Raw genomic sequence first — 15,486 nt, forward strand, 5'->3', positions numbered from 1 at the left:
GGGAGGGGGGACTGTTGGACGCGAAAAAGAAAATCTTACACACTGCAGTGAGCGCACCAAACCACTTTAGAAGGAACGAAGAGGACTTTATGGGCACTTTGCGTGGGACTCAGAGCCACTTTGATAACGTAACAATGGACGCAAACTAGGTCGCATGCGACAGTAAGGGCTATCTGACGTTCTCTGACTATTTCGGCGTAAAAAAAAGGCAGCATTTAAAGGCATGCATGAAAGCGCACTGATGTGATCGGGGGTCTGCCCATAGGACCGGGGAGCAGCCAGGCCTCAGGGAGAAGTCGAGTTCAGGAGCCGGAGTTGATAACAGTAACGTTTATTTTACATGTCGTTTTGGTAGCGTGTCGTAGCGTCGTCTAGCGACGCTGCGTCGCGTCGACGTAGCCTCGACGTGGCCTGTCGAAGCCTTGTCGTAGCATAGCATGCATGGAGCGTCTCGACGCTCGCGTTATAACGCCTGGGCCTTCCCAGGATTCTCTGCTGGAGGAAACAATCAAGTCCAAGACAGTCCAATCAAAGATGTTGTCTTCATCTCCGCCCACTAAGTAAGCACCGCCTCCCTCGCACTCCGGGAAAGAGAGAAGCGGCGCACCTGGACGACGGGCAGTCCCGGGAAGCGAACAAGACACAAAAGACACTATACACACCAAGAAGGGATCTCGGCGGTACACATTCCCGGAAACGGGCTACGTTGTCAGGTGTGCTGTCATGTGCAGTCGTTCCTTGACTTGATGGCGCCGTCGGTGCAGCTGATGGCCAGCTCCCAGTCAGGTCACAAAGCCACAAAGGAACCATACACACAATGAACGGATCACTGCAGCGTACATTCCTGACGGCGGGCCGTGATGTCAGGTGTGTTGACAGCTGCAAACCTCTCCTTGCCTCGATGCGTCGCCGGTGCAGGTGACGGCCAGCCGCCGGCAGGGTCCCAAAGTCGCATCTCCCAGAAGTCGCATCTCACATTGTTCGGCGCATCTCGCAGCAGTGCACAAACGACTGCCTCCTCCGAGCAGCCTGGACTGCAAATAGTTCATAAAGGCGTCAAATCAGCCAAGCGTGTCCAAGGCGATTGAAGAGCGAACTGACGGCCTTGAAGGGCTCAGGACACTACGGCAGGGTCGTCGCCTCATCTGGTGCGTTTCGGGGAACGTTGAGGTCGAAGAAAGCAGGGCTGATGTCGCCATACCATTCTGACGATCCAGCGGCTCCAAGCCGTGAAGTCCGATCATGACAGCACACAGTAGTTTATTGTGGTTACAGAATCGTGTCGGAGGCACGGCAACTTGAAGCGACTTGGCTTCTTGGTTGGCTCCTGCAGTAACTTTCACCGAGACCAGGCGCGAGCCGTTAGCATATAAAAGAAACATTATTATTAATTCAAACGTATTCGACATTAGAAATCAATTTCTAATGTCGTGCGAAGACCTGGCGGTAGCGGAAATCGCCATCGAGCATAGGGTGGTTATCCTCGGCTCTGAAAAGGACACATCGTTTCTCTTATATTGTAACGAGATGACTGACGATACAAAATGTACTTTGAGATATATATAGAGTGAAATTATGAAGTAAATTCGGGTAGAGACCTTAAACAGAAAGCATCACCCACGTTGACGCCTGGTGGCGCATCTCCATAGTGACGACTAACGTCTATGATCACGATTAAACATTTGTGGTAGTTGATGTAGTTAACATACACCTGGACACAACATATGTTGAATGCCGCGCAAAGATGGCATCAACAAGCACATAATAAACACTGGTACTTGATATGCACTCATGCAAAGTGTGGTCACTTGAGGAGAAAACGGCAAGGTGTACGCTCCTCGGTAATAGGGTAACTTAAGCCTGCGTTCATGCATACACTACCACACAGCGCTTAAGGAACGCGAGAGGCAGAGTTCGTAGCTTGGTCCGTGAACGCGCGAAGGCGTTCCGCTTCCCGCTGGCGTGTCCCTCGCTGTACCAAAGCACTCACTTACGCGACACTCGCCCGTCGACGTCGGTGGCTTTCTGCGGCGGCGAAATACCGTTCGTACATGTGGAAGCTGCACAATTATGACGACGACGCGTCACCCGCTAATATGACGCGAAAGACAAAGCACGCAGCTTGTTCGTCACCGAATCGAATCACCGCGTACGCCGCATCGCAACGACCGTAGATTCTTCTACAATATTGCACCGGAAGCCTCCGCGTCGCTGAGGTTACCGAAGCGCTCCCTGTCGTCGCTCGTTAATGTCATGATGCAATACTTCGCTTCACCGCTCCCAGACGGCGACACCGCCCCCGCCAACCAAGAACACTGTGAGAGGGAGAAGGCGCGATACATCCCTCACACCGTGATGGAATTTCTGTGACGGTAACAACGTCAGTGAAATCTTGGTGGACCCCGGCTTAGAACGCTTTCGTGTTAAAATCATAACAAGGCCGTCATTGCGAACGCAATCGTACAGGAATGCTCGCTAACAGTAAAAAACGTTACTACGGTCCAATTAGCTGCCTTCACGAAGAGCATTATGGCTTTTGTGATCTTGCGCAAACAAGAATGCGTAGACAGATGTCTCGTGATATTTTGCTCCGAGAGTGATCTGCTACTCAAGCGGTGGCTGAGTCTGGCTTGCATAGGGCCCATCATTGAGCTTTGAAGGATGAGAAGTGGATGAGAAGTGGAAGTAGTCGCAAGTTAGAATCCGGAAAAAGCAAGCGGAAATTGGTGAAATTTCACTGCAGGAAGTGTGATGCGGCTCGAGAGTGATTGAGTTAGGTAGCTAACTTGAATAATTTTACGTCATCCAGCCGCTCCTTTTAGCATCTACCTTGCGCATAATGGTCTGGTCGCAGTCTATGGGTTCGTGAATGGCGAAATCCTCTTTCCGAAGAATTCTGCCTCTGAAGACATTGTAGTATCATAAGAACGCCGATATTTCGTAATCAGATAAATTCAGTCGCACCGAGACGCCGCCGTACGCAAGCTCAGCTGCAGTTCGAAGTTTCGCGCTTCTCTGTAGAAGCTGATGCTCACGCAGCGCGAGTGGTTTCGCCACACTTCCCTTAATGGAATCGCCTGCGAAATCATTTCGAAATGCGCCTGTTTCCCCGTAACCCGAATTCAGCGAGCGATCTAGCAGCCATATGCGCCTCTTACAAATAAGAAGTATGTAAGTATATAAGTCGTGCTCTGACGTCAGCACATGGCATTGGCGGTTTATTTATCTATCCAAGGTTGTCGACGCTGCGATACGAAAGGCTATGCATTTCAGCCAAGTCCATGCAAAGACATATTGAGGCGTTGTGTGCCCGGGAGCAGGTTAGCAAACATGATCCTCAAAACTTATTTATTATTATTCGATGGTGCAAGTCTTCACGGTGCTTCTTGTAAAGGCGGCCAATAGCTTGCGTTGACTCACCGTTGTAGCTAAGGGGCTAAGAAGCGGTGCTGCTAAGATCGAGGGCGGCCGCATTCCGATGGGGTCGTAACGCAAAAAAAAAAACAAAAAAAAAACGTGTACTTAAATTTAAGTGTGCGTTAAAGAGCCCCGAGTGGTTAAAATCAATCCGGAGTCCCCTACTACGGCGTGCTTCATATTCATGTCGTTGGCATTTAATACCCCCAAAATAGTTATTTTAAGGCGAAAACTTTAGATGCCTCATCAAACGCGAAAATTGACTTTCGCCGTCGGCGGCGGCGGAATAAACACGAGTGATACAAAAAGTCACAGTTTCACCGCAAGGGCGAAGCAATGAATGCGAGAGCAACAAATTGTAATGTTTGTTATACGAAGTTAGGCCGGCAGCCAACTCTTTTGGATCCGATATCGCGTAACTCTACAAAACGCTGCTGTAAGAGAATACGGCCGCTCCAGCGACAGATACCCTTTTCGCACAGTCTCTTCACGTTGAGAGCGTAGCACGTAGAAGGCTATACGAGCCGTGCTCTGATGTGTTGCCGAGATAGCGCGCGCGCTTGCGATCGCGACTGCGCCCTTGGAATCAAAGTTCACACTTGTTGCTTGTGTGAGTCGGGTATGTCATAAAGATGTCCTTACTGGATTTAAACCACTGATAACTTGTACTTGAAGGTACAAGATCGAAGGATATATTATAGAGCACCGATTATGAGAGATATTGGCGTTAAGAAGCATCAACACCGTGATCGAAAAAGGTAATTTTGCGCTAACGGACTCATGAGTCGACTCACACAGGCTCACTCAGGCTCAGGTCAAGCCGTGAGTCTTAGTGAGTCCGGTGGAGTATTATGTCGGTGAGTCTGAGTCCGAGTGAGTCCTCAGAGCAAAATATATTTCTTGAGGGAGTCTGAGTGAGCTCCGATGTTTTTGCCGACCTATGCTTGGTGGCCTATAGTGCAGGTCCATACTTTTGAAACAGTGAAATAAGGGACATTTACATTAGTGCCAAGGGCCGAACATAGCATCCGTTAGCAACAAAGGTGGGCTGTCGAGACGGTCTAGAGCATTAGTAAATCTCTGTCGATCTTCCATGTACTGAATGGGGTCACATACCATATCCTTTATGATCAATCGCGCACAGCCAAAGCCTGTAACAAGGACAGGCAACATGCTGCGCTGAAATTATGAGCGGCAATATAATTTTTATCTTAGGGACCAGTCGCTCCAGCCCTTCTCCACGCGTTACAGGAACGATGCGTGTTATGAAGCCCCTAAACGCATTAAAAGCACCTGAATGAAAACACGATTGCAAATCCAAAACGAAGGAGTTCAACTGGCAAGGTATGTCGGCTCCAAGAGAAGGGAAACGACCGCATACAATCACAGTCTAAACGAGAAATTTCATCTATGCAGGGCTGTAGTGGCGATGCTGCTGGCAACCATGGTCGCCATCCTGCTTCCCGTCATCGGGTCCGGCCCCATGTGGAAGGAGACGATGGACAGCGTGGCCCAGAACTGTCACGACAACTGGTGGCTCAACGTCCTCTTCGTCAACAACATCTTCGTTGCGCCCCACGAAAGGGTAGGTGCTGAACAGGCAACCTGCAAACACTTTGTATTGGCGTAATAGCTATCGTATGTCAATTTAAGTTCCCTCTTAGACTACTTGCAATAGAGAGCAACTAGCCTCATCTTGGCATTAAGGGGAGGAGGAAAGGAAGGAAAGGCAACCAGACGCACGTCCGGTTTGCTTCCCTGCACTTGGAGGAAGGGATGAAGAGTCAAAAGAAAGAGGGCAGAAAGCACTGCCAGGGTACATGTGCGCCTGTCCACTACACGTCTACAAGCGATCGCTTAACCCGGTCAATTCCAAATACAGTATCAATGGCCGCGTCGCTTTGCTGGCCTGCGCCGCGTAGGGCAACGATCCGAGGACCGTCTCTTCCGGAAACGGTCTGTCGTCCAGTTTGTTCAGCGCAGTGCGAGAAATGTTGAGTTCGGCCACAAAGCGATCACAAAAACATAGTATAAGTTCTATCGTTTCGTGACTGAACATCCCTTGTGACGAAGGTGGCGGAGACAATCCTAAAACATCGACATCCCTTAAAAAAACACAAAAAACACGTGTATTAGTTTGAAACTGAAGTGAACTTTGAAAAAATTAGTGTAAAAGCAACCTTATTACGAATTTCAAATAAAATTAATTACAAGTATTGTTCCACATAAACAAGCTAACGAATGTGGGAGTATGTTCCAAAACTGAAAAACATCTTACTGAGTGTAACATATCCTATCCACCTTGCAATTACGCCCTGAAATACTGTGAAGTGGTTTTTGAATTACAATAATTTTAAAAACCGATAATGTACCCACGTTTTCCGCAGAAGCAGCCTGGTTATGGGTTTAACATTCGGATAAATACTATAGTCTTTTTCTCAAATGCACTTCATTGCCTACATACAGGTTCTAACACTCTTGATGAGTGGCCGACTGACCTGATAACGATCCACGTGGACACTTGAATAGCCCTTTAACACGTCACAGAGCTCCCTCAAAAATTACTATACACAGCGCTTGCGTGGCGATCGTTCAGCAATACCACGCGAATGATGGTGAGCGCATAAATCTGCCTAATCGTATCTCTTAAGAGTTATGATGTTCTTGCGGCGTTATTTATTGCAACTTACGTTTTTTTAAAATAAATTTCTCCTAAATAATCTTTTTTCACGCAGGAAGCAGCTGCGCACACGCACACTCATTTCAAATTGTAGCAGCTGTAATGCAACGTTGTGTCCAGAATGATCCAATTGCAAAGTAACAATGTCACATTCAAAGTGATAAGGACAAAGTTCAGGGAAATCCGTGAATATGCTTATGTCCATGTGCTACTTAATCGTGCTGGTTTAGCCCTTCATGCATTCAGCTCCCTTAGAAACCAGCGTCAGGATACTCTGTAGTATTTTGTGTAGAAAACTGTTTGACTAATCTTACGAGAAAAAGCGAACTACCCTAAGTAAAGAGGCGAGGTCACCGACGATGCACCTTGAACACCCATTTACTGTCCCCCCTCACCACCGCATCAAGACTGTGGAGCCAAGTAAAAAGGGCCGCAGTCGAGTAAATGTTTCTTCAATCGAGCCCTATACTGTCCGTTTAACAGATCCGAGCTTCAAGCAGCCCGCTTAGCAAGCTTCCAAGAAATACAAGATATAACTAACAGAACACTTGGCAATCTTTCCAATGGAGACAAAGAAAGCTTCCTACGTCGCATGCATGAAAGCTGACAGAGCGGCATAACATAGGCTCTGTGGAAACAAGCCGGCGTTACTGTGATGACTAAGCCAAACAAAGCCGCCACAACGCAGCATACTCTACCCACACATCTGACCTCGTGCGCGGGAAAGCTTTTCGAGCTCATGGTTGACGATCGGCTCTCTCTGTACTTAGAATATAACCACAAGGTCAAACGTCAAGTACGGATTCCGACTGCATGTATCTGCAGAAAACATCCTTCTAGAAATAAGAAGAGAATGCGTCATCTACAACCCCTATACAACTCGAAAGAGTGCTATTCTAGCCCCTGATGTTGAAGGAACGTTAGGCAACGCCTCTTACGAGGCCATGTTGACGAGCTTGCAAAGAGTCTACAACTATATTTTTGCTGGCATTTTCGAGCAACATGAACCAACTGGCTCAGATATCGACTCTTTCACGCCGAAGAGGTCCTCTCTAACCGAACAGTAACCTTAGCCCTCGGAAGACTGCGCAGTGACAAGGTCGCAGTTTTCCCAAAAGGCAGTCATCAAAGGTCGGGTATATCTTTATTATTTTTCAACATCGCAGCGATGAAGCTACCTAGAAGACTGCGCGGCATCGCGGGACTCGAGCCATTTACGTCGATGGCATTACTTTCTGGATGACAGGATGCTCTGGGCCAGAACAGGAAAATGAATTACAGGAAGGTGTCGATCACACGGAAACATAACCCCAAGCGTGCGGCCTCTTCTACTAGTTGAAAAGGACGAAGTGTGATCGGCCACTCTACATTAGCTCGAAAGTACTATAACTCGGCTAACACATTTGGTGAAATGAGGGGCGAGAAAACGACAAGGGTTCAGAGAAGACGATGCACTAAGACTAATAAAAACCCTATTCACCAACTGAATCAAGATCATCCATACGCCATTTCATATTTTTCAATCAAGAATGCAGATAAACGGAAGTTAGACATTCTATTCTTACAAGAGCGTAAGCTTGCGTAGGACCTCCCGGTAGTGTTCGTAACATAGAAGCTTTTACAACAGCTGGGAGGAGCTAGCAGAAACTCGCAGTGTTTGCCAAATCGACCGACTCAAAACTAACCAAACCTGTCACAGCCACCCTACGCCGACTTGCGTAAGGGCTCGAGAGATGCAGCAAACGCAAATTTTTACCTCGCAGAGGGCACTACAGTAGCTAACATACCTCGCAGGATACAACGAGCGTACCACAAGGGCAAACGAGAGCCGAGAGCAAAGAGCCAAAGTACTTAAGAAGGCCTATGAGAAAGATGCTGCAAAGAGATGCGTCAGTGCCGTTCATTACTCAAGAGAGACGGCGCACGCGGTGAGCGTCACAGACAACAGGAGAACTTAGTGCAGCAATATTCATATTGAGCGAGAACTCGGCAGAAAAGGCAGTGGTAGTGCTTGCCGCAACAACCTGTCTGATACAAGCTGCTATCGTTACAGACTCGCAAACAGCACGCAAAAACTTTCGGAAAGGCCATTTCTCCATAGTTGGCGCTCAATATTCTATATAGTGAAGCTACACAACCAACCAGATATTCATACCGTGTGGGCGCCGGGACACTTGGCGCCTGAGAGGAACATAGCGGCTGCGGCCCGAGGTCATACCGAACGGGCATCCCCAACATGCGATGGTGCTCCGACGTCCTTTCCAAAATAATACAGGTACATCCGCGAACGCTGCAGATTACGCGCGTGGAAATGCTGACCACCGCATTCCACGCTTAGCAGGGAGGAGGCAGGCAGCTGAGGACTATGTTGTCACGGACTAAAGAAGCCACCTATATCTAAGGGTGAAATGAACAAGCTCTTCTGCTGTATCTTCTTGAACGAAGCTTATGAAGGCGAAAGCCTTAAATGCTTCATCAAACGCGAAAATTGACCGGCGGCGTGAACACGAATGATGCAAAAAATCATCATAATGTGATGACGTCATCATACGACGTCATTATGACATCACAGGTAGTCAAAATTTGTGACGTCACCATGGCGTCACATAACATGGCGTCACATGACGACGTCATCACACGAGATCGTCGCTTGGTCAAAGGTGGACCGATCACGGAGGCAGTGCAAAACCAGGGGAGGTGCAGAACGCTTGCAATGCCTCCGATCCCGCAGGCATTATAAAACCACGTTAGATGCAGAAAGCTTTCGGAGGAGAGGAGGGGGGGGGGGATCAGTGCATCGACTGAGAAGAAAAAGAAGATGGCTTTCGCCTTCGAGTCGTCTTAGGCGAATGCATAGGGGACCCTGAGAGTTTCTTGAGTCCGAGTGAGCACCGCAGAGCAAAAGTTCAGTGCGGTTGAGCACGAGTGAGTCCGGATGACTAGAACTTTGGTTAGTGTGAGTATTAGTGAGCCCGAGCAAAAAAAAACCGTAATTTCTGAGTGAGCCTGAATGATTTCCACTTATTTCATCATCTCACATCTTTCTCGAAAGCATGTGGTATTTAGTAGTGTACGTTGCAGCAGATAGAACGTCTCGCGCCTCTAAGACGTCTTGGTGGTCTATCTACTCATATGTTTTTGCTTGGGGTGTGTAGCTAGCATACGTGGCTATGCCGTTGTCTGCAGGACGGCGGTCTCTTGTAGAGCACAACTCATAGTCAGAGCGGCGTGCTTTTTAACTTCGCATGACGTGACATTAACGCATAAATGATCGTGTTCGGTTTTGTTTCCGATGCAGCCATGCAGTCACTGCCAGTAACATTGTGAAAACGTAACGTCCGATTTTTGCAGGATCAAAGGGCTCTGAAGTCCCGAAAATTCGAGCAGGCCATTTTCTGTGAGCAAGTGCACTCGCGCGTGTGGTCTCTGCAGACATTGCCCGAAAAGCTAACAGGTGCAGCGACGTATGTTACCAGAAAGAGATCGGCTAGCACTTACGCGAAAAGAAAGAAAAAAAGAAGAAACGTGCATAATGGTGCTTGTTCCAAATGCAAAGAACACGAGGCTTACGCACCAACGCAGCGCAGGCAAAAGCATTATACGGGCAAGGCCGCTGAAGCAGTCTGGCACTCACAATCAGTAACAACCAAAGCAGCCCAGAAAGCCTCGCGCTATTCGCAGCGACAGTCAGCATGTCTCGTGTGGCAACATAGATAGCAGAGGTTGGTAGATGTATCAAAGTTATTCTGTTGACATCGCCTAAGGGAAGGGTATATATTCGATGCCTCGATGCGCCCGCAGATGGCAAACATGCTTCTCAAAGAATCGCGCCTCGAGCGTATTATATGAAATCCCGTCTCGCATTTGCTGCTCTTTGAAGATCCGTACGAAGAGGCAGTGCTGTGTGCACTAAGCAAGCCGCAGGCTGACGCACATCGTACATATCTCTTGGGCGACGCAAATCGAACTCTAGGAACTCAAACAACAACATTACATTTATAGACTGCCGGGGGGTCCCAGCACACTGTCGCAAACAGCTACAGCTCGGAAACACGGGAAAGTCTGCACTGCGTTGATGCGAACTGCCATGAAAACCGCAACAACTAGATGTTCATTTTCTTTTCTCTTTCTCTCGTTGATTAGGCGGAAATGGTTGTCAAGCGCATTGTTTTTTCGAGGCAATAATTTATGCAGATTTCAGAAACCGTGGGAATCAGTGTACGCGAAGCTTCATCGAACCAGAAAGGATAAGTAACACACAGCGACAAGAGCATGAGGAAGACACCTTACTGCCACCATAGTTAACATTACAGAGCAAGTGGAAGTTTTAGTCGGCATTGAAACGTGCTAAGTCACAAGACACGACGCGCTAGACCTCGTAGAAATGCGCCACAGTGACAAAAAGCGCGGTTGGAGAGGCTCGACGGCGACGAACGCGTCCGATAACCTATTTTCATCGTAACCTCCACGCTGCGAAATCCTCTATCTTACTATCAGCGTTATCGAACGCGTGGTGTTGTTTTCACACCGAAGCTGTATTTGCCGATGCGAAAAAACGTGTCCGTATAGGCAGGTTGTCTCTAGCGCAGCTATGTGCCGCAGAAGTTGGACAAGCCCCACTACTCGACACTGCTTCGCTAAAATCGAAGAAGAGCCTGCGGGCAAAAAAAAAAAAAAACGTAAGTGCCGCGAAAATTGGGCAAACTCCACCGCTCACCACTGGTCCACCAAGGTGTCGCGAAACGGAGAGTGCGGCAAAAATGGGCACGCTGCCCAAATGGCTCCTCAAGGTCGCGCACTAAACGCCGAGCGCATGCGGCAAGTCGGGCAAGACGACGCATGTGGCGGCAAAAAGACGCATGCTGCTCAATTGGAGAACTTTAAAGGGGCATACCTTACATTCGTAAGGGAATTACTGTACCTTTCACGAAAATTATGTGTCGTTCCGTACCTTTCAGAAAAATTCAGTGTCGCCTCGGTGCCGTGTGCTACACAGCGTCGCTGGTCGTCCACCTAGATAGAGTGGAATGGCTCCCTGAAAAACGCAGCGATAAACACAGAGGCCGCTTCTTTCAGCTTCGCTGGTCAACTATCTCCCCAGGGTGTAAGGGTGGTGATATCTTTTATCAACGCGCCGTGTACTACGGCGATAAAAGTGATGTAGCTGGCTATATTTGCGGGCTTCATGTCCGCATATTTAGCCTAAAGGAAACTTGCGCACGCGCATGTGCTCCTATTCATGCAATACGACACACACGGCGACCATCTCATACAGCAAGTTGGCGCTAACGCAATCCGTGTAACCGTGTCCTTATGATTACAGCATCGCGGCGCTGTGCTGTATGACTGAGGTAACTAAAATTTCATTCCTTCGGCTAACACTTAAGAGAGCTCCGCTTAGTTTCACGGTCAACCAACTCCAGGAGGCTTCTGAAAGGAAGATTCGCATTAAAAGTGACTTCAAAGTACGGTAAGAGGGAACGCAGGACCGATGCTTTACAGGCAACAAACTATTTAGGCGAAAGGTTTTCTCACTGGTTCGGGCGGTGCCGGACTGAAATGCTCTCAACGCAACCAGACGTAAATTTTGAACACGGTTTGTAAGGAAGAGTAGAACAAAATAAATGTTCAGAATGAACTACACGCGGATGTTCGCACTAACGCGAACGGTGGCACAATGTGTGTTGTGCACGACGGTGCGAAACCGGCCAGCGGGACCTGGGTGCCGGTTCTCTTTTGTACACGCTACTGTTAGTGGCAGGTTGATGCATGATCTGAATACTTATCGTTCAGAAAGGTTACGTTTAGTCGTTCTTCTTTCGCACAGAGGAAGCGCTGTCATGAGCAGTACCCACGCCGTAAGTCACCAAACAGCGTACAGCCCCCCCCCCCCCCCCCCCCCCCCATTAAAGAGCATCGGCATAGTTATGGAGGCCACAATGGAACTTCGTATAAGTGCCTGCTTATAGCAGTCAATATAAATTGTTCGTGGCCTTGTTAGTTCTTGCTATATGACATAACTGCCACTGAAATGACAAGAACACACAAAAACGGGTTGTCGTGTTTATGTTGCTTTCCTGTGTTTCTGTGCCATTTTAGCGGCATTAATGTCATATAGCAGTCGTGTAGAGGTTACAAGCCTTCGTGAATGTGCCAGTGGCGCGCTCGCCCAATGGAAGACGATACACACGTAGAAGGGTTGCATCGGAAAACTTGAGCATACGCAAGTTCCTCCAAGGCGAAAATGTTTGAGGCCCGTGTTCTTAGATTTAGGTGCACGTTAAAGAACCCCAGGTGGTCGAAATTTCCGGAGCCCTCCACTACGATGCCTCTTATAATCGTATCATGGTATTGGGACGTTAAACCCCAAATATTATTATTATTAAGTTTCTCCACTCAGTACTATATCCACGCTCGATTTTGAGCAGCTCGAATGGCGGAACGAGCAAAAGCAAACAATCGGCTGACGGCGCCACTCGTACATCTTGGTATCATCGCTATCGCATATATGGTTTGCCGCGCGCGAAAACCGCTCACGTTGTGAACTCTTTATGTATCGGTGCTACGAGTGGCCTTCACTTTACGATAATCGGGACAGTATGCTAGAATGATTCACCGAAGCCGTCCGCCGCTGCGAAGATTAGTGGTATTAATATTATTTTGCATGAAACACGTTTGTACCAAAAACGCAGAGGGGAATGGGAAAGAAGGCGGCTGCCAACTTGCACTGAGTTGGCACGACACCTGCCATCTATTTAGGAAAGAGGGAAGATAAATAGAAGCTGATAGAAAGAATCCAAGTGAAGAGGAAAGAAAGGAAGGAGGAGATTACAGGTGACAAAAACTAAAAGCGGTGTCAAACAATGCAACAAATCAATACACCAGTGGGAAGAGCACAGGCACAATTTAAAAAAATATAGATAGGCGAAACAATTTCACTTTAGGGCAGAAAAGCAAGCTGTCAACGATAAGCCTTGTCGCGTGGTTAAAGATGAAAGAGTTGCGACCGAGGAATATCCTAGCTCATTAGTCCGCCTTCCCACGGCCATTTATACGCATACCTACTTATTCACTAACTTTTGCCATGTGGTAATGCACGGTTAAACCAGGTAGACGATAGAACGTCCATGGGTTAAATTCGCTTAATTTTCGGTACCAACGGTAAAAGTTGTGAGACTTTCCCACCGACTCCGCTAAATGATATACAACAACGAGACAACTAAATATCTTGATGTCGCTCAAGAGAAGACGATACAAGAAGAGAGCAGTTAGAATGAGCCCTCGATAAAGCGTGATGTCGATGCTGTGCACGATGAGATTCGAGGCGAAGTTACGCGAACCATTTTGCAGGTGGCTTCCTATCCAACATTGTTTCAGCTTCTACAAAGCGTCAACAGTTGGAGCAACGTACCTGTGTAAAATAGTGTCACTGTACATGCTACCTTTAAGTAGCAGAGTTGCGCGTAGGTCCGCCATCTTGCCTGGCTAGCAACCACGCCGCACTCTGTTTTGGAGGCGACATGCCTTGCGTGTCGCCCATCGACATGCCTGGCTTGTCGCCGGCCGGCAATGAATTTGACTGGTCAGGACTACTGTCAATCGAGTTCACTGCAGCGGCGGCGTCAGGAAATACAAAAATTGGCCCGAGAAGCTTTTCCACACTTCACGGTTGCTAGCGGTGTTTAGAAAACTCTGCTGCCTAAAAGCAGCATATACAGAAACTCTAGTGTAAAACGAGCGATTGGGTGCTTCACGCGAACGTTTGTGGGTAGACGTCAGCAACACAATGACGACGGAAACAACATAATGACGGTGGCGTCATTATTATGTAATATTTTATTCCAGTGGAGTTACAGTCTGTTTCATTGCAATTTGGGCCAATTTCTAGGTCGGTACATTTTGACAGAGCGTCTACGTAGCTCTAGCTCTACGAGTACAGAAGTGGAAAATGTGCTCCAATCCAGAAAGCAGACGTGCTCAAACACAATGTCTCACGACGCTTGCCGTCACGAGGAAAATAGAAAACCTAGTGGTACCTGTGTCTGAAGTTTGGCGTGGTATTTATTAAAGTAAGCATAAATTGCTTACGCATGAAAACTGATTAGATTATCAGACTGTCGCACTGAGAGATGAGGGGTAGTCGCACTGTAGGTGGCTTACTTTATTTTGTTTCAGTTATTGAAGAAACTCGAAAAACGGCGACACAGGACCCTACGTATTGCTACTGCTAAACAAAGAATACGTCGCATTAAAAGGAGAAGTATTACAATAAGCAATGAACGTGGACTATAGATACCACACATGCTTCTACACAATCTATTGTAATCATTGTATGTTTATGATTTTCTTTTTCTGTAACGTTTCCGCAGTGTCTCGAGATCACCTGGTACTTCGCAGTGCTCATCCAGCTGTGCCTCGTCGGCAGCGTCGTCATATTCGTCCTGCAAAGGTGAGCCATCGTACCGACCTCTTCGGCAGGCAGTCGTGGTAGTGGCTGTTGTAGCCGGTCCCGCTTCGATGTCCTGGCGGTACAGTGGTTTACAAGCTTGGATATGAGATAGCACAGCAGCAGAAAAATGCCTTTGTCGCATAACGATTATGTTGCGATGTCATTTGTTTGCGCACTTCGTTATTCGTCAGGGTGGTCCTCAGCCCACACGACCAACGGTGTCAGCCGTTTGCTATCAGGCTGAAGAAACGGTTATTTTATGCCGACCAAGGCTATGGAAAGGATCGTTGAGGTAAACGCAAGAGTGATGCAAAGCCCAATTACATATCCAGCCAGTCACTTATGGTACTCTCGGCGTCAAAATTTTAGAGACCGCTAGGTCCGGTAAAACTGAATTTCGCTTTAATTTGGGACCGTATTCGGTCGAACTGCACAGTACACGTTTCAGAATTGGCCCGGAAATCTAAATTCGAGGCGGCCTTCCGAAGCATCGTGAATACTCAGCTTTTTATTGTGTCTCGTGGTCCATAAACTTTTGACGCTGAATGTACACTCGGATGGTCGGTACCGCGTTTTGACTCGGGCGGCGGCGATGCGGAACTCGCTCTTGATCCGAGCCAGAGAAAGCGTGTTCAAGCCGAAAGTTCATCCGTTCGTCAGAGAAATTGGAGGCCGTAAGGGAAACGTGCCAGCGCGTCTTCTGTTGCAAATAAGCAAGGCGCTAAGGCTCACAGGAACCGCCGCGCATGTCATCGCTCTTGACGTCACGTTAACGACAGAAACTACACGAGCTACGTGACCGAAAATCTCGGTCGCACTTCGAGGTCGAAGGTGACGGCGACTCAGAGCGCTCTGATCTCTGATCTGGAGTGTGGTGCTCTGTAACAAAAATCTATGCCAGTTCCACCCTAAGTGAAAGCTGTACGAACTGCGGAGCATT

General features: G+C 48.0%; 1 protein-coding gene across 1 annotated transcript in view; it reads left to right on the top strand.

Moving 5' to 3' along the window:
* The window catches only part of LOC119379583 (nose resistant to fluoxetine protein 6), a 274,495-nt gene that overhangs the window by 228,987 nt on the left and 30,022 nt on the right, over positions 1–15,486 (top strand). Inside the window, exons 9-10 of the mRNA XM_037648887.2 lie at positions 4,834–5,002; positions 14,467–14,546. Of these exons, the coding sequence (XP_037504815.1) occupies positions 4,834–5,002; positions 14,467–14,546 (249 nt within the window). The remainder of the gene's footprint in view (positions 1–4,833; positions 5,003–14,466; positions 14,547–15,486) is intronic.

The sequence above is a fragment of the Rhipicephalus sanguineus genome, chromosome 1 (genome assembly GCF_013339695.2).
Source record: "Rhipicephalus sanguineus isolate Rsan-2018 chromosome 1, BIME_Rsan_1.4, whole genome shotgun sequence".
NCBI classification, from domain to species: Eukaryota; Metazoa; Arthropoda; class Arachnida; order Ixodida; family Ixodidae; genus Rhipicephalus; species Rhipicephalus sanguineus.